The sequence below is a fragment of the Corvus hawaiiensis genome, chromosome 31 (genome assembly GCF_020740725.1).
Source record: "Corvus hawaiiensis isolate bCorHaw1 chromosome 31, bCorHaw1.pri.cur, whole genome shotgun sequence".
In the NCBI taxonomy this organism is placed as follows: domain Eukaryota; kingdom Metazoa; phylum Chordata; class Aves; order Passeriformes; family Corvidae; genus Corvus; species Corvus hawaiiensis.
In genome coordinates, this window is record NC_063243.1 from 330,971 (window position 1) to 353,325 (window position 22,355).

A 22,355-nucleotide genomic window follows, 5' to 3' on the forward strand; every position below is an offset into this window, starting at 1 on the left:
CAGCTGGTTATTCCCAATATCTACCGCTGTAACTGAGTAAGGAGAAACGGACAACAAGCCATGTCTGATTACCAACATGCTGATGTTGTGCTCTCTTCCCCAGTCTGCTCTCCAAAGATCTAGGACTGACAAAGATGAAGGAATTTGAAGAGCTATTCTGGTTATTTCAGAGAAAGTTTAAGATGGAGAAGGGATTGGGGTGATTAGGAGGCTCTCATTACCCATCATTTTCAGTGCTGCCTTTTGTAGCAAAAGTGACAAATGTGCCCTGTTGGTGTTGTGTTGGTGTTTAGATTTTCTGAGTCCCTCAGCCCTGAGCTGGGTTCCCATCCTGGTGGAACTGTCCTGCCTGGTGCTTGCAGGATGCCCTGGAACAAACCCTCTGCCCCATCATCCACAACGAGCAGAAGGGCATGAGGACAGTGCTGCGAGGATGGGCAAGGAGGGGCACTTTGCTTGGGGAGAGTGGGGCAGGAGAGGCCTTCAGTGGCCTGGCAGAGATACTCCGAGTTTTTGTTGGTTTCCATACAACAAAAGGTTTCCCCTTCCCTCAGAGATCCGGAGTGATGCTCTTGGCCGGGTCCTCCTTTCTCTCCTGCCTTCCTTTGCCTGCTCTTTTTCCCTCCCAGTGTCTCCCTTTGCCCAGGGCAGCTCCCAGCCAAAGACCCTCCCCTGATGGTTTTTTTTCCCCAATCCAGGAGCTAAAGCAGCCCTGGATGAAGTTATGGAGGCTGGCAGTGAAATGTCACTGTAAGATCTTGCTCCACTTGGGTTTCAGCCCCTTCAGAGCTTTGCCTTGAAGGGCAGGAACATCTTTTCCTCACTGGGAACTGGAGTTCCAGCTCATTGCAGTGTGTGCCATGGATCCCAGAGGGGCATTCCCGAGGCTCCCACGCTGCTGGTCCTGCCGTGCCTCCCAAGGGAGCTGTGCAGGGCCAGGGGACAAGGTCCAGCAGCTGGGAGGGCTCCCAGAGCAGACAGCAAAGGCTGCTTTGCTGCACGTTTTCCAGCTGGAAGCAGAGGGAAGAAGAGAAGGGAGTCCCTGACAGAATCCTGGCATGCTTGTGGCGGGAAGGGACCCTGCCCATGGGTTAGGATGCCAAGAGGGAGAGACGCCTGTGCCCCAGGGAAGGTGCAAGTGAGACCATATGAGGACAACAAACGGATTGTATTGGACATGCATTTTATTGAACAACAAATGGGAGGGATGGGATTCTAGAGGATGTGTGGATGTGTATTTTAATTTGATATTCTTCTTATTATTATTACTATTTCCTTCTTCTTCATCTAAGTCTTCTTCTTCTTTGCCTTCTTCTTTTTAATTACTTCTACTACTCCTGCTTCTTCTTCTTTTTTGTCTTACTCTTATTCTTCTTATTCCTATTTTAATTTTTCTTCTTATTTACTACTACTGTTTTTTCTTCATCATATTCTTCCTATTCTAATTAATCTTATTCACTTGTTATGCTTATTCTTTTCTTTTTCATATTCTTATTGCTTACTACTATTTCTTCTTCCTCTTCTTCTTCTTATTCCTATGCTCTTATTATTCTTATTCAACTTACTATTTTTATTAATATTCTATTCCTTTTTCTTCTTCCTCCTATTTACTACTGCTATTTCTTCATCATCACAATATTCCTATTCCTATTCCTATTCCTATTCCTATTCCTATTCTTTTTTCCTGTATGAGGAGGGTTTTTTTAATTTCTGGGGTTTTTTTTTAAACTATTACTATTTCTTAAAGTCAGCTTCCACTTGTTGAGTCAAAGTCCTGCAGTCATGTCCGTGGCCTTTGATGCCACCAGGGGAGGTTCAGATTCAAGATCTGAAGCAGTTTTTCCTTGGCAGAGGCGTGAGGCACTGGAAGAAGTTGCCCAGGGCAGTGGTGGAGTCCTTGTCTCTGCAGCGTTCAGGAGCTGTGCAGATGTGGCCCTTGGGGACGTGGTTTCGGGGCGACGCTGGCGCTGCCCGGGTGCCAGTGGCACCGGGTGCCCGGCAGGGTCTCTGGGCACCTCGGTGACTCTCTGGGCTTCCCCGCCGAGCGCGCCGGCACCGAGCGCGCTCCACGGGCGCTGTTTGGGGCCGGCCACGCCGGTGACTTTGGGCGTCGGGGAGACGCCCCCGGCACGGCCCAAAGCAGCCGGGGCAGCTCAGGCTGCGGGGCCCGGCCAGGCCGAGGCCGCCCGTGCGGCTCCCGGGGGCCCGCGCAGGCCCCGGCCCGGCCGCCATCGGCAGCCCCGGGCCGGGCGGGCGCTACTCCCGCGTCCGCGGCGCCAGGCAGCGGCAGCGGAACAGCGCCCGCAGCGCCCGCAGCGCCCGCCTGAGGCGGCCGGGCCGCTTGCTGGGGGCAGCCGGCTGGGCAGCCGAGGGGCCGCGGGGGCTGTGCGGGGCAGGCCCCGGCTCCTGCCAGGCCAGCACAGGAGAAGCTGCGGGTCCCGTGGCGGCTCGGCCTCGCACGGGGGGAAGCGAGGCCCAGAGCGGCTCCCGTGCCGGGCGCTCGGCCCAGGCCTCCCGAGGGACGGGCGCCGGGAGCCCGTCTGCCGCAAGAGCTGCCAGGCTTCGGCGCCCGCCTTCTTCGCGCAGCTCGAGGACGCTGAGTGCGTCCCAGGCGGCGTCCTTCGGCAGCGAGGGCGGGACCCCGAAGCTGAAGATGCACGTGTATTGCCAGGTGCTCTGTGTGAGGTCTCTGTCGCTGCCATCTTCCTCTATGCAAACCTCTCGGTAGATGTACTCTTCCCCCTCATTGAGCTCTGCGTGGCACGGCTCTGGCTCGATGCCGTTATCCCCGTCAGAGGGGTCTTGGGAGCTGCTGACCTCTCCTTGGGACAGCTCTGGCTTTGCCGCACCTTGGCACTCTTGGGACAGCTCAAGCTGGGTGTGGTATTGGCAGTCTTCATTGTCTCCAGCTGAGGTGCCCTCCTCGCTCCCTTTCTCTGCCAGGAGTGACCCCCTGTCTGCCTCCTGGCCCCTCACCCTTCCTTCGCCCTGCTGGGACAGCTTTGGGTCATTCCCCTCTTCTTCCCCTTGGGGCAGCTCCTGGACTTTCACTCTTTGTTCCCTCTGGTAGAGCTGTTGCTGTGCCCCATCTCCCCACTGCACACTCACACCCATCTTCCACGGGTTCAGCCCTTGGTGACTCCACACTCCGCACAGGGACACTTCCTGCACTGGCACTGCTGGTACCCACTGGGACAACTCACGGCCTGTTGCCTCTTCCCACAGGCGAATCTCTTGGGGCCGAGTGTCTCTCCCCTGGCAAGGCTCCTCATCCATGCCAGGTTTCCTCTCTGCCTCCTTGATGACAAAGGGCCCCTGCTCCTCTTCAGTGTCTGTCTGTGGCCTGACTGAGGCACTCTCTGCCCCCACCAAGTGCCAGCTGAGGGTCTGGTCTTGCAGCTCGCTGCGCACAGGGGTGGGTGGCTGGGAGGAGCTGGGGTTTGCCTTGTCCTCTTCCATCTCTGAGGTCCTGTAGCACAGAAGGATTGCGGGAGCTGCTTCCTTCTGCGACAGTGGCTCTCAGCGGACTGGGCACTCCAAGGTTCTGCGCCCCTTAGATACCCTCGGCCAGGGCGGGGCTCTCTGATGTCACAAGGATCTCTGGGCACCCCCAGGTCCCACATGGCCAAGGGCCCTGACACCACGCGCCTGTGTCACAAAGGGCTGTAGCCGGTGCCCCTTCAGCAGCCGAGCCTGCTGGAAGTAGCACTGAGCAGGCCCTGGACTTGGGCACTTGTAGCCCTTGGCCTCTGTGAGGCTTTGGCCACAGTCCCACTCAACAGCCCAATCTCCACACACTGGCTTTGGCGGGTGGGCTACTCAGGGCACGAGCCATTGGCCAGATGGCCGCAGCCAGGGACTTGGGGGCATTGGCTCCATATGCAGCTGCAGGCCGGGGACGAGGGGTGTCCCTCAGGGCTCTGCCTTGGCCCTGGGGCTCTTCAGTGGCGTCCCCAATGACACAGGCAGGGGCTCGAGCTCCCCCTCAGCACGTTTGCAGGGGACGGGCAGCTGAGCGTGGCAGGGGCACCATGGCAGGATTTGGCTGTGCACAGGGACCTGGGCAAGCTTGAGAAGTGGCACAACAAGAACCTTACGAGGCCTCACAAGGCCAAGTGCCAGGTGCTGCACCTGGCCCGGGGCGATCCCCGAGTCCCGGATTCATCCAGGCCGGAAGAGACCTTCCTATCCCTCAGTTTGGGGCTGCCTCCCTGGCCGCTCCCAGCACCTCCAGAAGCAGCACTGGCTGGGCCTTGGGGTTTCTGGTGCCCTTGCCCACTTCCAGCAGAGCTGGTGTAGTGGGTTGACCCTGAGTTGATGGACAGTCTTTTAGACTAATGATGCTTCTCACAGTTTACACATTTAAACCACATGGAAAGGCAGGAATTCCTTTCGTTCCAGCTCTCCTGCCGAAGGTGGGGCGGCCTTGGAGCCTCCGGGCCCCGCTGGGCCAGGGCCCCTGCACCCCCTCCTTTCCCAACGCCGCGGCACAGAGCCTGTGTCACTGCTGGGGGGGAACTGTCCCAGAGCCGCAGGCAGCTAAAGCCAGCCATGGACTGCTCACAGCTAAACCCATCCGGCGCGGCTCCCTGGGACCGGCGGGTCCCTCTCCTCTCCACGCGGAGCCGGCGCCAGCGGGAGCCGGCGGAGCCTCCTGTCTGCAGCCAGCACACTCCGCGCTGAACTGAAGAGGACACCACGCAGCCAGCAGCACAAAGGGAGCGAGGCTTTCTCCACCGTAAAGCCCGAACAAGAACACTCTTCAACGTGGCGGCTTCGGAGTCAGAGAGAAGAGAAAGCGAGTCCTGTGGGACGGAGCTGGAAATGGAGATGGGAGAAAAGAGGGCGGTGCCGCGATTCTCGCGCGTATCTCAAAAACCTTCCTGCAGGCCGTGGTAAGAAACTGTAATATCACAAACTGTTTGTCTCTTGGATCCATTTGGAGTACATGGCGAGATGAAAAGTTCACCCGTGGCCCAGGAAAATTATGAAAAGTGCCTATGCCAGGCTATATAGAAGTATTGAAAGGCTTTTAGAGACTTCCTTTCACAAAAAAAACCCCAAAACCCTTTGTGTTCAGGCCAAAGTAATTAATCCTTAAAAAGATTAATAACCCCATGTGATGGCCCCTGTCTGGCAGTGTGAAGGAACTGTGAGATTTTTCAGGGCAGAGATTATTACAGCTGGTGATGGGGTCAGTGGCTCTGACCCAGGAAGAGGTGCCCGGTCCGGGGAGATGGTCCCGAAAGGAATCGCCTTCCCGAGGCTCGATGTCTTACCTCAGCTGCTGGCAGGAGGGCCTGTGCAGAGACTGTCAGCTCTTCAGTGATTATCAGCTCGTGATTCCAGCTCAGCTCTGCAGGGCAGCCTCCAGGCCAAGCCAGACCAGAGAGAGAGACAAGACACTCGTGTGGCTGGTTCCGCACAGAGTAGCTTTATTGCTGGTCCGTACTCGAGCGAAGGGGAAAGCCAGGGACGGCAGCAGCTCTCTCTCCTCGCAGGGGCAGAGGGCTGGCTTTATAGGGATACAGGGGATCGGTAAAGGCCAATGGGTTACAAAGGATCTGGGATGGGTAAAGGCCAATGGGTTACAGAGGATCTGCATAGGGTCTCCTAAAGGACTGTGGGTCTGTCTTTTCTCGCCGTGACCAAAGAAGTGGTTGCCTTTCCAGCGAGTCCTGCTGGGCGATTACAAAATCTCTTCTCTCAGCAGAGATCCCTCCAAGGCAGGGGCTGGGCACGCCCAAGAGATGTTTTACACCACAGCAGATTGTTTCTTTCTGGGCGGGTCTGCTGTTGGTGGCACTTTGGGAACCACGTGATGCAGAAGAAAACCCTTTTTTCCTTAAGCATAACAAAGAGACTTTTCAAGAACTGCAGCACTGACTAAAATCCCATGTTCTGCTTCCTTTGTGCGAGTTGGGTAAAAGGAGGGAAGTGCTGGAAGAGAGGGGAGGTTTGCTTGAATTTCTTGTTATTTCCTTTTACTTTTAATTCTGTTGGTAATAAACTTTTTCTTTGTACAGCAACTGTTTAAGTTTGAACCTGTTTTGCCTCGCAGCTCTCTAGTTTTCCTCAATATTTTCTTATTTTCCCTTTATGAAAAATAACAGATTTCGTGTGCTTGACGCTCAGCTGTGTCAAACCACGACAGGCAGAGCCCTGGTCCCCCCGTCTGAGTGATCCATGTTTGGATCCAGTGTCCTGGGTTTGCATGGCCAGGCTTTGGAAATAGGGGGCCTCCAGGGGTGGCTTCCGTCAGCAGCTTCCAGAAGCTTCCCCCGTGTCCGGCTCCTGTTCCACCCCGCCCCTGAAGGCGAGGGTAACCCAGGGTCTGGTTCATGGCTCCCCTGGGGCAGATTAGAGTGAAACAACAGTGAAAGATCTGTGTTTATAAATATATCTCTGTAGGGTTTATTTCAGAACAGTTTGGTTGCTGTGTGAAGGGGGTTTGGAGCCCTTTTGGTTACCATCTCCAGTAATATTAAAAGCATAAAAGTAACACTTAGGAAATGTATAAGGGCAAAGAAAGTATGAGAGTAGAAGGATACAGAGTCAGCAGCCCTGGATCAGCAACAAAACTTTTGGTTTGGGTTGTTCCAATGTCCCTGTCCTTGGTGTAAGTGATGGTCCCAGGCTGGATCCCGTGGGGGCTGGGGAAGCGCAGGAAACTCCAAGTTCCGTGGGTTAATACAGGTTCAGGTTTGGGTGAACACCCAGGCACCTCCCCCGGGGGAGTTTTGCACTGTCCGATGTCACACTGTGGATCCCGGGGCACTTTGGGGGCTCTGATGGTTTATGGCCCCTTCTAAGACATGGCCCTGCCCCTCCCGGCAGCGCAGCTGAGCCAGGCATGGCCCATGCGAGGGGATGGAAACCTCCAGCCCTCTGTGTGCATGTCCCGGGCCTGCCCCGGGCGGGTTCCCAGAGCTGGGCCAGCTGTGTAAGGGAGGGCGCTGCCCTGCTCCAAAGCCCTGTCCCACCTGGCCGGATCTGCTTCCCATTGGCCTCTGCCCTTCCCTGGCTCCAGGCCCGGCTCGTCCCCTCCGGGCTGAGTGTTCCCCCCTGTGCCCCCGGGCGCTCCCTGTGCCCACGGCCAGCAAAGGCCCCGCTGCTGTTGCCGGTGGCCAATGGTTTGAGCCATTAACCCGGAACATTTCAGTCCCTCACAGCTCTGCACCCCAAAAGCCGAGAGGGATCAAAGGCGCCTCAAAGCGACTCCATCCCACTGCAAACGGCTCAATTCCACCTCAAAACAACTCCATCCCACCTCCAAATTTTGGGGTATCCCCTGTGCCCAAATTGCTCCCAGTTGTAGATGTTCCTGTCCATGAACTTCACCCAGTTGTTGTCATCAAGGAAGTGCCAGTGGGCTTTTCCCCAGGAATGGAGCACACCTGTGTGGGAGACAGGTCAGGGGGTGCCCCCCTCCAGCAGCCCCCAGCACCCCACAGCAGGTTGGGAGCTCAAGGGACCCCCCTGGACACCCCTTTCCCACCCCTCTCTGCCCCACGGCCGCCTCAGCACCGGGCGAGCCCCCCATGAGACCCCCAGGGAGGGACAGGGGTTTGGGGACCCCCCCTGTGAGATTCTGCTCCCCCAAGAGCCCCAGGGAACAGCTCAAGAGATCAAGTGATGGGGAAACAAAGGGACTCTCATGGGAAGCCCTTTCCCGCTGTCCCCCCGGCCCTTATCCCCCTCTCAGACACCTTTCCCATCGTCCCCGCGCCCCTCCCCACTCACCCAAGAGCTCCTCACCCGCAGCCGGGGGCTCCCAGCAGCCAGAGCGGGGTGACACGGGGGGGACACACGGGGGTCCCCATTCCTGATCCATCCCAGGGCCGGTTTTGCCCCCCAATCTCGCCCCCCCGTGGGGTTCCCCAGAGTCCCTCCCACTGCCCCCCAATAAACGGCACTGGGGTGAACTGGGAAGTCTTACTGGGAGCACTGGGAGCAGCCGGGCGGGGGCAGAGTGACAGCGGGACTGGGGGGGACACACGACCCCCCCAAAATCAGCGCGGGGATGGAGCGGGGGGTCCCGGCCGGGCCCGAGGCCACGGGGAGGGGCTGCGGCTGCCGGCGGCTCAGGAGCTCTGTGGGCAGAGCAAAGGGGGTGACACCGGGCTGGGGCCCCGGGGGGGCACACACGCTCTGGGGGAGGGGGGATGCGATCCCCGGGACCCCCCGTCACCTCCTCGAGCAAGTGAAAGCCGAGCCCCAGCGCCAGGAAGATGAAGCCCAACACGAAGTCCCCGATCCCCGTCAGAATCTTGCTGCGGGCAGTGTCCGCTGGCATCTCTGGGGGTTCTGCAGGGGTCAGGACCTCCTAATAAAACCCCCCAGAGAGTCATCAGGACCCCCCAAACCCCTCTTTTTTTCCTCCCAGATCTGTCCAGAACGCCGTTAAACCTTCCAGCACATGCCAAACCCACTCTCATCTCCTCCAGGACTCCACAAACCCCATCCCAGTTGCTCCCTGCCTTCCGAGGATCCCCCAAACCCTCTCCCAGCCCCTTTGCCCAGGCTAAAAAGAAGGGTGGCTCTTGATGGAATGCCCAACACCGAGAAACAGGACAAGAGATCGGCCTAGAAGCATAGACAGCTTTGGGTCGGGATGTTCTGAGAGAAGTGAGCTGCCCTCGTGAGAGGGGAGTGGATTGAGGGCACTGGGGAGGCACTGGGAGGGCACTGGGGAGGCACTGGGAGGGCACTGGGAGCGACTGGGAATGGAGCGCGCGGCACTGGGAGGCCGAGTCCAGCACGGGGCAGTCGGCGTTGCGGGTCTGCCTGGCAACTGATGAGTCATCAGAGAGACGCGCTCTCATTGGCTGAGGGGCGCCAGCGCCACGCAGGGCTGCGATGGACACGCGCGGGGGCACTGAGAGACACTGGGATGGACTGGGAGGGACTGGGAGAGACTGGGAGAGCTCAGGGGAACCTGGGAGGACAAGAGGCCCCGGGGATGGGCTCCAGGGGGGCTGAGGGGCTCCAGGCTCATCCCCAGGGCAGGGCCCGAGGGGACTCGCTCTGCCCGACGTTCTGCACCTCTGCGCTCCGCCAGCAACGGGGCAACGATCTCGCGGTTGTGCCGGCAGAGCCTGTCCGCCAGAGCCCCTTTGTACCCCACTCTTGCTGCATGGCTGTTCCAGCACTGCGCCTGTTTCTCCCCACACGGGGTGTCCCCCACCAACAGCCCCACATCGCTGGCGAGTGCAGTTGCTGCTCCCGGTGTCAGATGCTCCTCTGCACCAACCTCACCCGCTCGCTGCCCTTCATGAAGTGACACTCGGACTTCATCATCCCCTGGAACACCCCTGTGTGTGCGGGACACAGCTCAGGGGGTGCCCCCCTGCAGCCCCCAGCACGCCCAGAGCTCCGGGAGCCACCCCGGATCCCCGCTCCGCACCCCCTGTGCCCCACGGCCGCCATGGGACCCTCCTGCCCGTGCTCCCACTTCCTCTTTTCCACCTTTCTCCCTATTTCACATCCCCTCCCCCGCCATTTCCAGCCGCTCCCCAGAGGAGTTTTGGAGTCCCATTCCCCCCTTTTCACCCTTTCCACCCTTTTCCCCCATAATCCCCCAATCCCCAGCCCACTCCCGCTCACTTTTAGGGTCCCATCCTCCACTTTTCCCCACTTTCCCACCCCCTCCCAGCCGTTTCTCCCCCACTCTTCAGCCCCCTCCTGCTCTTCCTTTGAGGGTCCCCTCCACCTCTCACTCATTTTAGGGGTCCCATCACCCCTTCTTCCCCTTCTCCCCCCCTTTCCCATCGCGTCCCGCCCCCTCCCCCCCGCTCAACCGGGAGCTCCGCGCCCGCAGCCGGGGGGCTCCCAGCACCACCAGTGCCACCAGTACGGCCCCAGCTGCCACCACTCACCCCGTGGCCAGCGCTGGCCATGATTTTGATTGGCTGAGGGGCTTTAGGGACGCTGCAGCTTCGTGGTGGAGTTTTTTGGAGGGGGAACCTCGAGGTGCTGGGCAGGTGGGAGCTCAGCTGTGCCCAGAAATGTGTCCCCAGGGACGCGGGATCTCAGGGGTGCCCATGGCCTGGGGTGACGCTTGCCCGGTGCCAGGCACCCACCAAAGCCACTCTGTCCCTGCCCCCCGCAGCCGCACAGGGGAGAGAAAATGGAACCGAGGCTTCCCGGGTGGGGATAAGGACCGGGAGAGATCCATCAGCAAACACCAGCACGGGCACAACAGGCTCTAATTAGAGATACCAATTAAATTGATGACACCGAAAAAATAAGAGCAAGAGAATGAGAAGGAGAAGAAGACCCTTAAAAACACCCTCCCCCTCCTCCCTCCTTCCCAGGGGCTGTGGGGGCATCTCTGCATCCGGCACCTCCATCTTTGGAGCCGCCAGGAATTGGCTCTGCAGGACATGGAGGAAGCTTCCAGATCCTTCTCGCAGAAGCCATCTCTGAACCAACCCCGCTACCAAAAACCAGGCTGTGCAAGCCAAATAGAGTCCCAAAACTGGGGACCCAGGTATCCAGGAGCTCAGCTGCACCCCAAAATGGGGATGGAGATGTCCAGGGGCTCAGGTGTGCCCAAAAATGAGGCCCCAGCTGAGGGTGCTCCCTGCTTGGCTGAGCGCTGCCTGAGGGCTGGGGCTGCAGCAAGGAGGGACACCCTCCTCCAGCAGGGATGTCCCGAAAACGGGGGACCACCACAAGCCCCTCACAACCCCCGGGGCTGGGCTGGCCCTGCCTGGATGCCGGGAGACACCAAAACCGCTCTGTCCCTGCCCTCTGCTACTGCACAGGGACAGGAAATACAAGGAAAGGCCCAGGAGCTGAGAGAAGGAGCGGGAGAGATCCCGCCCCGAGCACCGGCACGGGCACAACAGAGCCAGCCTGGGCACAGGGAGGGAATTTATTCCCAAGCAAATCCCAGCAGCACAAGGAGAAGGCAAAGAAATCTCTCCAACACCTTCCCCCCACCCAGCGGGGATCACCCGGAACGGGGGTCACCAGGGCTCTGCCCAACGGGGGTCACTGGGGATCATCCAACGCCGATCCTGCTCTTTTGGAGGATGCATATTCCTGAGTACAGCCAGATTGTGAGTCCTCTCTACCTGGTTACCCACATGAAGAACGATTTCCCTTGGGGCCCTGAACAGCAACAAGCTTTTGCCCAAATCAAGCAGGAAATCGCTCATGCCGTAGCCCTTGGCCCAGTCAGGACAAGACCAGAGTGAAGAACGTGCTCTACTCTGCCGCCGGGAGCAATGGGCTGTCCTGGAGCCCCTGGCAGAAGGTGCCTGATGAGACTCGAGGTTGACCACTGGGATTCTGGAGCCGAAGCTACAGAGGGTCTGAAGCCAACTACACCCCAACAGAGAAGGAAATCTTGGCCGCCTATGAAGGAATCCAAGCTGCCTCTGAGGTAATCGGCACTGAAGCACAACTCCTCCTGGCACCCCGACTACCGGTGCTGGGGTGGATGTTCAAAGCAAAGGTTCCCTCTACCCACCATGCCACCAATGCCACATGGAGCAAATGGATTGCTCTCATCACACAGCACGCCTGTATCGGAAAACTGGGATTTTGGAAATAATCACAAATTGGCCTGAAAGTGAAAACTTTGGTCTTGCTGATGAAGAAGAATAAGTGACACGTGCTGAAAAAGCTCCACTGTACAGCCAGCTGCCATCAGAAGACACACGCTGCGCTCTTTTCACTGACGGTTCTTGTTGAATCGTAGGGATGAAACGAAAGTGGACAACAGCTGTATGGAGTCCCACATGACGGGTTGCAGAAGCTACTGAAGGAGAAGGTGGATCAAGCCAACTTGCTGAACTCAAAGCTGTTCAACTAGCCCTGGACATAGCTGAAAGAGAGAAGTGGCCAAAGCTCTACCTCTGCACTGATTCATGGACGGTAGCCAATGCTCTGTGGGGATGGCTGGAAAAGTGGGAAAAAGCGAATTGGCAGCGTAGGGGAAAACCAATCTGGGCTGCTGAAGAGTGGAAAGACATCGCTGCCTGAGTAAGAAGCTGGTTGTGAAAGTCCCCCATGTAGATGCTCATGTCCCCAAGAGTAGGGCTAATGAGGAACATCGCAACAACAAGCAGGTAGATCAGGCTGCAAAGATAGAAGCGTTACAGATAGACTTAGATTGGAAACATATTTTTTCCCAGAGCTGGTGGGAGAGGGCCAGTTGTAACCAAAGGAGAAATGCAGGAAATGACTTGGTCAGCCTTGCCTGGAAGAAGGGTAATTTTCTCTAAGAATACTAATCCTTTCCCTTGGCTTTTGACTTTCTTCACAAGGCCATTTGCATCCCAGCTTCAGCACGAGGTGAGAAGCCCGGGCTCACAGAACTGCGTGAAAGATTCCTCCGCAGCAACACTCGGGTGGAAAGGGGAGCGGGGCGCCCGAGCACCCTCTGGGGAAGCCTCCCGCCAGGTGGAATTTGTGCCGTGCCGGGAGAGGAGGAGGGGGGAAGGATGGGCGCTGTGTGGCAGCAGCAGGAAGTCTGGGCCGCAGGACATTCCACCTGCGCCGCTGCCCCGCAATCGGCGGCCGTGTCCCCGGGGCTGCGGCCCTGGCACCGCGTCCGCTGAGCTGCCGACGCTGCGGGAGCTCCCCGGGCTGGGCTCAGGCTCCCGCTGGCACCGGGCAGCAGGCTGTGCTCTCGCTGTGCTCAGCAGCAGCGGAAAATGCCTCTGGATGTGCACGTCTCCTGCTGCTGGGAAGAAGCAAGGAAGCGAGTCGAGAAGTTCTGGTTTCTCTTTGTCCTGCTGGATTTTTTAATTTCATTCCACGCTCCAGAGGCAATTGCTGTGCTGGCCTCTGTCAGCTGGTTCTATTTCAAGAGCAGCAGCAACAGGACTGTGTTTGAGCGCTGGCAATGGGGCATGTATGGCTTTCATTCTCCTCGCCTTCGTGCTCAGTGGCTGGTGGGCATTCCAGTGTGTGCTGATCCTTACGCCTGTGACAAAAAGACTGACTTCAGTGCCATGAAAGCACGGTGGGTAGCCCTGACTGAAAGAGGCAATTGCAGTTTGGCTGAAGAACTTCAGGCAGCAGCCAGAAGGGCACAACAGCAGCCGTGATCTCCAACTCACAAGGCAAAGGCAACAGCAGCATCCCGATGGCGCATCACGGTGAGTGAAAGGGTGCGGAAACGCGATCATTTCTTCCTCTGAAGTTTGGTGCAGGGCAGCCCAGGCAGGCTCTGAGGAATCAGGGGTGTTTGTGGGTGATTGCTGTTCTGCTGGAGAGATTCAATTAGAAAAAGAAGGTGTTCTGCCATTGGAGTCTTGACATCAGTGCTTCGTCAGCAAGACCCGGCTGCTCCGTTCTGCGCTGGGTCCAGTGCAGGCAAAGGGCTGAGTGTGTGAAGTGAGTCCTGTTTTTCAGCCGTACAGCTCTGTCCTGTGCCACTCTCTGCTGACATGAAACAGGAGGGAGCAGGCTGACCTCGGCTGGGTGCCAGGTGCCCACTAAGTGGCTCTATCAGTCCCTTTCCCAATGGCCCAGGCCAGAGAATAAGATGGAGAACAACCAGCAGGGTGAGATCAGGCAGTTTTATTACAGAGAAAGAAAAGAGGAAAAGAAAAGAAAAGGAAAAGAAAAGGAAAAGGAAAAGAAAAGAAAAGAAAAGAAAAGAAAAGAAAAGAAAAGAAAAGAAAAGAAAAGAAAAGAAAAGAAAAGAAAAGAAAAGAAAAGAAAAGAAAAGAAAAGAAAAGAAAAGGAAAAAGAAAAGAAAAGAAAAGAAAAGAAAAGAAAAGAAAAGAAAAGAAAAGAAAAGAAAAGAAAAGAAAAGAAAAGAAAAGAAAAGAAAAGAAAAGAAAAGAAAAGAGGAAAAGAGAGAAAGAAAGAAGATTCTGCATGTGCGCAGGCTAAGGAAAAAAGCCAAGCTCTATTTGCCATTAGCAGCGATGTTTGGACACTTCCCAGCAAGCTGGGCTTCAGCACATGGAATGGTCTCTCCGGGAGGGAAACGTTGAGGAATCACGAAAGCTCCCCCTGCCCTTCCTCCTCTCTCCCTTTGCTTTATACATCTGATCTGGAGTCATATGGTTGGAACATCCCCTTGGCTGATTTGGGTCCGCTGGCCTGGCTGTGCCCCTGCCAGGATCCTGCCCACTCCCATCCCCTCTGCTGGGGGAAGGAATGGCAGAGGGACAGCGCTGCTGGGCAGCAGCCAGAACACCGCTCTGTTCTCAGCACCCGTCCAGCTACCAATGCAAAGCACAGCCCTGGAAGGCCCGTGAACTTTCCCTCAGGCAGACGCAACACACGGGACTTGAGCTGCCAGCAGCCCAGGTCACCCTCTGCCAGCCCCGCTCCTTGCACCTTGTGTCCCCACAAGCAGACACCAAGTGTTTCTGCTGCTCCCCCTCCTGCACAAATCCACAGAGAGCTGGGATTTTTCCAAGTCTCGTGTCTCCGTTGTGCCGTATTCCCAAAGAAGCAGCAGCCCCTGCCGATGAACACGGCGAGTTACGCGGATGCTTGTCAGCTCCACTGCCTGCCTAGAAATCTGGGAACTGCTTCTAAATGCTGCTCCCTGCAGCTCTTGGGCACCGACTGACACAGAGCTGGGAAACAAATCCCCTGGCTGCTGGCTGCCAAGGTGAGTTCCGCCAGAGTCAGAGCTCTGTGGGAAATCTCTATCCACGCCTCTCCTTTGAATAGATCCGCACCCGGGGTGCGCAGGGACGTGTCCTGTATGGAAAGGAAGGAGTGTGCCAGCACCGTGACTGACACTTTCCCTCTCCGTGTGCGTTGCAGAGCCACGGGTACACAGACGTGATGGAAACCCTCGCACAGCCAGAGCCTTCTGTCCCTGCAGAACGGAGTGCGGCGGGTGGGGGCGGTTGGTGGGCAGCGAGTCCCGGACAGCGGGCGAGATCCGGCTCCACAGCTGCCAGGCCCCGCTAAGGCTTAATGCCGCCTCCTCGGCAACAGGAAAGGCCTTCAGCCTCGTCCCTGCCCACAGGGGCAGCGCTGGCCTGGCTGCACAGCTCGTTTTCCCCACAGGTCACAAGAGATGAGATCACAACGCTTGCAAACACCGACTGCGAGCCACAGCTCTGGGTGCTCACCATGAACCTCAGCTCTGCGAGCGCTGTCTGCCCCAGGCTCCAGGGGATGCAGTGGGAGCCCGGCTGGGCTCTGCCCTGGGACCATCCTCCAGGGACAGCGGCACACAGGGAGCATTTGGTTGCCACAAAGAGCCAGGCCATGGCTGCAGGGAGCTGCTCCAGGTGCGGCCTGCACTGCTGTGTGCTGCGCTCTGGGGCTGCTGCTCCCCACAGAGGGGACTGCACTGGGGTGCCAGAGGAGACAGAGAAGCTCCATCTTAAGCCTGACTGGGCTGGGTGGCTGGGCTGGGAAGAGTGGCGAGAGTCAAGGGCATTCACAGAGCTCATCCTGCTCTGTGAAGAACGAGGAAAAGGGAGTGGGAACCCAGCAGTGAGCAGAGCTGAGGCCTGGAGAGCAGCTCGGAATGACACCCAAATCTCACCAGACCTCTGAGACATGGCTGTTCTTCAGCCAGTGACAACATGAGTCCCTAAACCTGGGGCTCACTCTTCCTCGTGGCCAGGGGCATCAAGGAAGGCTACAGCGCAATGGGGACTGCGGTGAGCTGGGAACTCACTGGGGGAAAGAGGGAGCACTTGTGGAGCAAAAGGCAGGTGGGGGAGAGAACTGTTCAGAGAAGGGCTGAGCTTCAGCTTGAGCAAGCTGAAAAACGTCATTGGGGGTCATCCCAGACTGATTTCATTTCAGAAGTTACTGAACAAGTTTGTTATTGGGGGGGTGTCATATTTTCCCCTGCAGGTGCACGCTCTGCAAACTTGAGCTGCACTGCCGAGCTGCTCAAGCACGTCTCTGCTGCAAGTCACGGCGTTTCTTCTTTGGCTTCTCGTGGCCCCGGGGCTGAGCCGCAGCAGAGCCCTGGCGGAGCCCAGAGCAGCCTCAGCATCCACAGAGCCGGGCTGCAAGGAGAGAAAGCAGAAAGCGCCCGTCAGCTGAAGGCTCCCGTCCCCCTTGTCCCAGCCGCCCGCGGTGCCCAGGCCGTGCTGGCCGTGCTCAGAGCGCTGCCCAAAGCTGCCCAGCATTGCTGCCTCTGGCAGGAGAGCAGGAGGGCAGGACACGTGCCCAGCCTGCAGCCGGCCGTGGCACAGCCACCTCCTCAGCAGCTGCCCAGAGCGGGATGCTGCTGCGCTCGCTGCCGTCTCCCAAAAGCCCTTATCCCAGCCGTGCCAAGAGGACGGGCACCCACCTCACGCCTCCCGCCGCCAGAAGAAAAGCTGCTCCCAAACGCTGTCCTCAGCCTTCTCCAAGGGCACGTCCCACCCACGCCGCAGCTGCTCCCAAGCACTTCGCCATCCGGACCAGACAGCACCTAGAACACTTCCTTTGGAAAAACAAACCATAAATCAATGAAAAGAGATTAAAGGGGAAACAAGGAAAAAGGTAAAAAATGTTCTCTCTTCTGGGGCCTTGAGGAAGGCCCAAGCCCGACATGTGAGGGAAAAACCCACCCACGGGCCAGGGCAGCCCACGCTTTCTCCCTTCCCCCTGCACTGCCCCCAAAAGTCATGCTGAGCCCAAAGCAAACAAGGGCAGTGGAGCAGCCCAAGCCCTTCCTTGCCTGCAGAGCAAAGCAGCCCATGCACAGCTTCTGGTGTCCAACCTCTGCTCCCACCATGGGGCTTTGTTTGTGTCGGGCTGGCTGCCCCAGCCCCAGCCCCAGCACGGGGCACGGTGGGTGCTGGGGGCTGTTGGCAGGGCCAGGAGCAGACTCCCAGTTCAAAACCAGCCCAGCCCATCCCCCCAGCCCTGCCAAAAAGCAGCTTGGCAGCCGACTGAAGAATTGGTTGCATCCGCCCCAGCAAAGGGGGGAACCTTTGCTTCCCGGCCAGGCTGTGCAATGCCCAAATCTGGGAGCATCCCCCTGCGTGTGGACTCCTCTGCAAATTCGCTGTGGAGCCTGGCTTTGGAGAAGGTGCCACAATTGAAGTCCATCATCTTCAGCTTGCCAGGTGGAGGAAGAGCTTGTCATCCTTGATGTCACCCTCCATGTCTCCAGCAGCAGCAGCCGCACCTGGCACAGCTTCTCCAGGGGCTCCTTCTTCCCTGGGGCTGGAGCAGGCTGTCAGTGCTCTGCCCAGGGCCCCGGCTGTCGCTGAAGCAGCACAAGCAAAAGCAGCTGGCATGGGGACCACCAGTGCTGGGAAGAGCAGCTCAGCTCCAGCAGCAGGGCTGCGCGTGCCCAGCTGAGGAGCCCTGCGCAGCGATTCAGGCAGGACAAAAACTCTGCCTTTCTTTGCTGCTTCTTGCCAAGGCACGTGTGCAGCTGGAACTTACCAGCTCCCTGGGTCAAAGCGTGCGTGTGGCTCTCTCTCCCTTCTCCTATGGCACGTGAATATCCTGCATCCAAGGATCACAGGACAGGTCTTCTAATGAGGGCCTTTCCGAGGAGAGCACGGATAAACACCGCCGGATGAGATCCTGGCACTCTGCAGAGAGAAAGCAGAAAGCGCCAGTCAGTTGCAGAAGGCTCCTGTCCGCTTTGCCCCACTCTTGCCATGGCCAGGCCGTGCTGCGTGTGCTCAGGGCTGTGCCTAAACTTTGCCATCAATTCTTTCTTTTGGAGGAGAGCAGGACATTGCCACCTCCTCAGCAGCTGCCAGTGTGGGATGCTCCTGAGCCCGCTGCTGTCTCCCAGCACTGCTATTCCCCCCGTGCTGCAGAGACGAGGATCCACCTGGAGAGAGCCGTCGTGGGAGTGAGAGCCGGCCCCAGGTGCTGTTCCAGCCCCTCCTGAAAGGATGCTCCCCGCAGACCATCTGGTGCAGCACGATGCCCAGGGACCAGATGGTCGCTGCCTCGCCGTAGTACCAGCCGAACTGGATCCATTCTGGGGGCCTGTAGGACGCTGTTCCTATGGAATAGAGATGGAGTTCTTCAGGGGGACGCTGCCTGCTCCCAGAGCCTCGCCCCAGCATCCCTGGGCGTGCGGGGGCCGCAGCAGCGGCACGCGGCGTGACCCGCTGCCCTCTCGCCAGCACCTGGGACTTGTGTACAAACTGGGGGTTGGAAAAGAAGCCGCTGGTGTCGCAAGAGGGCAGCGGAAGCCCTGGCAAGGCCCGAGCATTCCATGCAAAGGAAAAACCCACTTGGTGCTGGGGAAAAACCACGCTTTCATCCTCCCTGCCTGCACTGCCCCAGAAACCATTCTTAAGCCAAGGCAAGCACGGGCAGCAGAGCAGCCCGAGCCCTGTCTCGCCTGCACCCCAAACGGGCTGGAGCACAGGTTCTGGCCCCCCCTCTCTGCTACCCCCAGCCACGGGTGTTTCTGTGGCGCTGGCTGCCCCAGCCCCAGCGCCAGTCCTGGGCAGAGTGGCTGGCAAAGGCTGCCAGCAGGGCTGGAAGATGGCCCCTCAGCCAGCGCCGCTCAAAAGCAGCTCAGCTGAAGACTCCGGCTGCCATGACTGGCAGCAAAAGGGAGAATCCCCCCTGCCACAGCCGGCTTGGGCTGTGAGATGTTGGGCCGTGAGATGTTGGGCTGTGAGATGCCTCTACCAGGAGCCTCCCCCTGCGTGGGCTCACCTGCAAAGCTGGTGTAGGCTGCGGCTTGCAGGTAGGTGCCACAGCCAAAGTCAATGAGTTTGGCCTGCCCGGTGGCCAGGTCAAGCAGGATGTTCTCCGGTTTGATGTCCCGGTGCAGGACCCCGCAGCTGGTGCAGTGCCGCACGGCCTCCAGCACCTGGCGGAACAGGTGCCGCGCCACCTCCTCGCACAGGAAGCGCCGTGCCCGAATGAAGTGAAGGAGGTCCTGAGACCGCTCCGGGCGCTCCAGCACCATCACCACGTTGCTGGGGAGCTCCAGCCACTCGTGGAGCTGGACGATGCCGGGGAAGCCAGCGGACACCTTGTGCAGCAGCACGATCTCCAGTGGTGCTCGGGTGCCGTCGGGCTGTGGGAGGAGCACGATGCCGTCAGCGGGGCCGATGCCGTGCCGGGGCTCGGCAAGCCCTCAGCCAGCCGGGGACGCTCTGCGCGCTCCGCTGGCCCCACGGCCGCTCTCCCTCGAGGCGTCCTGGCGGCTTCCACCCTGCCGGGCCTCGGCTCATCCCCGCCCGTGGCGCCCCGGCTTCTCCCGCTGCCCCTCGCTCACTCACCAGCCGGCCCCAATGGTGGATGCGGTTCCGTGGCACCCGTTTGATGGCCACCTGCAAGGCAAGGGGAGCAGCGGGCTGAGCTCGCCGCCCGCCGTGCCGAGCCCCGTGCTCCTTCTCCTCCTCCTTTGCCCCCCGCCTCCTGCGCCCGCCGCCGGCCCCGCCACTCACCGGGGCGCCGTCCGAGAGCCGCGTCGCCGCCAAGACGCTGCCGAAGCCGCCGCGCCCCAGCAGCGAACCCAGCCGGTAGCGCTCCTTCAGGCCCTGCTGCGCCTTCCGTGCCGGCGAGACGCGGCCGTCAGCGCTCGGCCCGGGGCCAGGAACGGCCCCCGAGCGCCGCTCAACCGCCCCGGGCCGGCCATCCCCACATGTTGGCTCTTTTGAAGCGGACACCGGCGGCTCGGGGCCGGCGGCCGCGCTCAAGAGCGGCGGAGCTCGGAGCGGGGAAGACGCTGCGGAGGCGGCGGGAGCGGCCGCGCCGCCTGTGTCCCCGGCGGGCCCCGGGAGGAGCCGAGGCCGGGGCCGGGGCCGGGGTCGGGGTCGGGGTCGGGGTCGGGGTCGGGCCAGCCGGAGCCAGGGGCTGGCGATGGTGCCCAGGAGCCAGGCACTGATGCCCGCCCAGCAGCGCCACAGGCGGGACGGCGAGAGCCGGGCGGAGGCGGGACCGCGGCGGGACGCCCGGGGGCGGGGAGGGGGCAGCCCCGCCCGGGGCCGGGGGCGGGCCGGGGGCATGGCCCGGCCGGGCGTGGGGAGAGGGAGGCCGCGGGAGGGGGGGTTGGGGAACGAAAGGGAGAGCGGGAGAGGGTGCGAGACACTGGGAGAGGGAGAGGAGGAGCAGGAGAAGGGACGCAGAGGGTTCGTGGACTCGCTGCTCTTCTGCTGCTCTTGTGCTGCTGCTGCCGCTGCTGCTGCTGCTGCCGCTGAAGCGCTGGGAGCGTTTGTCCGCGTGACCGTGTGTCCGGTGCCCGTGTGTCCGTTCCCCCCGCGCGCCCCACGGCCGAGCCCCGCGCGCCCCGGGGCAGCACGGGCCGCTCCGCTCCGGGGCCGAGGCGGAGTCCCGGAGCATCTCTTCCTCCCGCAGCCACACCAAACCCGCTCGGCCATTGGGAGCATTTTTGCACCCGTTTCCCTTTGAAGGGCTCCTCTCTACCCCCATTTCCAAGGAGTCTCCCTGGGGTTTTGGCACCTGCAGCGACAGGGCAGCGATTGGCCTTCAAACTTCAAGAAAGACAGGGAGGGGCTGGAGCATGTCCAGAGATGGGAATGGAGCTGGGGAAGGGTCTGGAGGACTTCTGAGGGGCAGCTGAGGGATCTGAGGGGGCTGAGCCTGGAGGAAAGGAGGCTCAGGGGGGAGCTGGCTCTCTCCAAGTCCCTGACAGGAGGGGGCAGCCAGGAGGGCTGGGGCTCTGCTCCCAAGGGAAAGGACGAGAGGAAATGGCCTCGGGGGAACCTCTGGGGTGGATGGTGGGGAAATTCTCATCCTCCGTGTCTCGACAAAGGGGGAGGAGAGGAGGGGTGGGGCGCGACCTGGGGACACGGGGGTGGTGACGCTGGGCTGGGGACACGGGAAAGGGCACGGGAAGCCAAAGCCCCGCTGAGCGCTGGCGCTGGGCTGGCACGGGGTGAGCCGGCAGCAGGGCCCCACAGCCCTGAGGGACTCGCCCTGACGCCCAGGGAGAATTGATCCTGGTCTCTAAAAAATGAGACTCAATAAAATATCATTAAAAGATGCCTCCTTCTCCTTCTCCTTCTCCTCCTCCTCCTCCCCCATCCCTTCTCCTGCTCCCCCCGGGCCCAGCGCCCACCTTTGGCCCCCCGTTTTCCCAGCGCGGTCGCATCCCGCGGGAGGAGCCGGGATGGAGCCGGGGCAGGTCGGGCTCGGGCAGGGCGGGGCTGTGGGCCCGGCCTGGGAGCCCCCCACGCGCCCCCTCCCCAAATTCCCCTGGCGGGGGGCGCTGGGGGGGCGCAGGTGGGGTCCGGGTGGGGAGCGCTGGGCGCTGCGGGTCTGCCTGGCAACTGGTGAGTCACCAGCGCCGCGCGCTCTGATTGCCTGAAGGTTGTTCAGCGCCTTCTCTGATTATCTGATACTCACGGGCAATTTTGGTTGGTCCTTGGGGGCTGTGGGGCGGCTTAGGGGGGGGTCTCTGCGCCTTTGGGGTTCGCTGGGTGCCGATTTGGGGTTGAGGTGCCTCCCAAGGACCCCCCGGGGGGGGCGACACAGGGGTGACACACAGGGGTCCCCATTCCCGATCCATCCTGGGGTCGGTTCTGCCTCCTCCACTCTCGGTCCCCCCGCGGGATCCCCCATAGTCCCTTCCCACTGTTCCCCAATAAACGGGACCGGGGCGAACTGGGAAGCCTTCCTGGGAACACTGGGAGCAGCCGGGCAGGCGCAGAGTGACAGCGGGGCTGGGGGGACACACGACCCCCCAAAATCAGCGCGGGGACGGAGCGGGGGGTCCCGGCCGGGCCCGAGGCCACGGGGAGGGGCTGCGGCCGCCGGCGGCTCAGGAGCTCTGTGGGCAGAGCAAAGGGGGTGACACCGGGCTGGGGGGCCCTGGGGGAGCACAGAGCTCCGGGGGAGGGGGGACACGACCCCCGGCCCCTCCCGTCACCTGCTTGCGCAGGTAGAAGCCGAGCCCCAGCGCCAGGAAGACGAAGCCCAACACGAAGCCCCCGATCCCCGTCAGCATCTTGGGGGGCGGGGGAGCAGCTTTGGGGTGGGGGGAAGAAGGATCTGGGAAACAGCGGTGGCTGCCGGGAAGGGACCGGAATGGACTGGGACGGAATGGGACAGGAGGATACACTGGGACCAGGACTGGGACTGGGCAGGACCAGATTTGGAGCACCAGGGATTATACTGGGATATATTGGGACCACACTGAGGGCTACTGGGAACATGCTGAGGACCAATGGGTGCTGCTGGGTTATACTGGGAGTGATTTGCATCATACTGGGAATGACTGGGATTGTACTGGGAGTGACTGGAACCACAGTGGTGGTGAAAGGGCGCAATTGGAAAGACACAGGGGGCAACGGGGATCATCCTGGGAGCAGCTGGCCCATACTGGGGTCATACTGGGATCATACTGGGAGTGACAGGGTCATGTTGGAGTGACTGGCATAGTTCTGGGAGGATCTGGGAGTGACTGGGATCATACTGGGGTTACAGGAATCAAACCAGACTCATACAGGGAAGTTACTGGG

General features: G+C 60.0%; 1 protein-coding gene across 1 annotated transcript; it reads right to left on the reverse strand.

The window, feature by feature from the left end:
- Nucleotides 1-17,379: 17,379 nt before the first annotated feature.
- Nucleotides 17,380-20,252, reverse strand: LOC125318700 (serine/threonine-protein kinase pim-1-like). The gene is made up of 6 exons (XM_048289643.1): nt 20,236-20,252; nt 19,320-19,566; nt 19,152-19,202; nt 18,580-18,946; nt 17,735-17,911; nt 17,380-17,486 (listed from the first exon to the last, which is right to left on the reverse strand). The coding sequence occupies exons 1-6, from the start codon at nt 20,250-20,252 to the stop codon at nt 17,380-17,382; spliced, it is 966 nt and encodes a 321-aa protein (XP_048145600.1).
- Between the last annotated feature and the right edge of the window lie 2,103 nt (nt 20,253-22,355).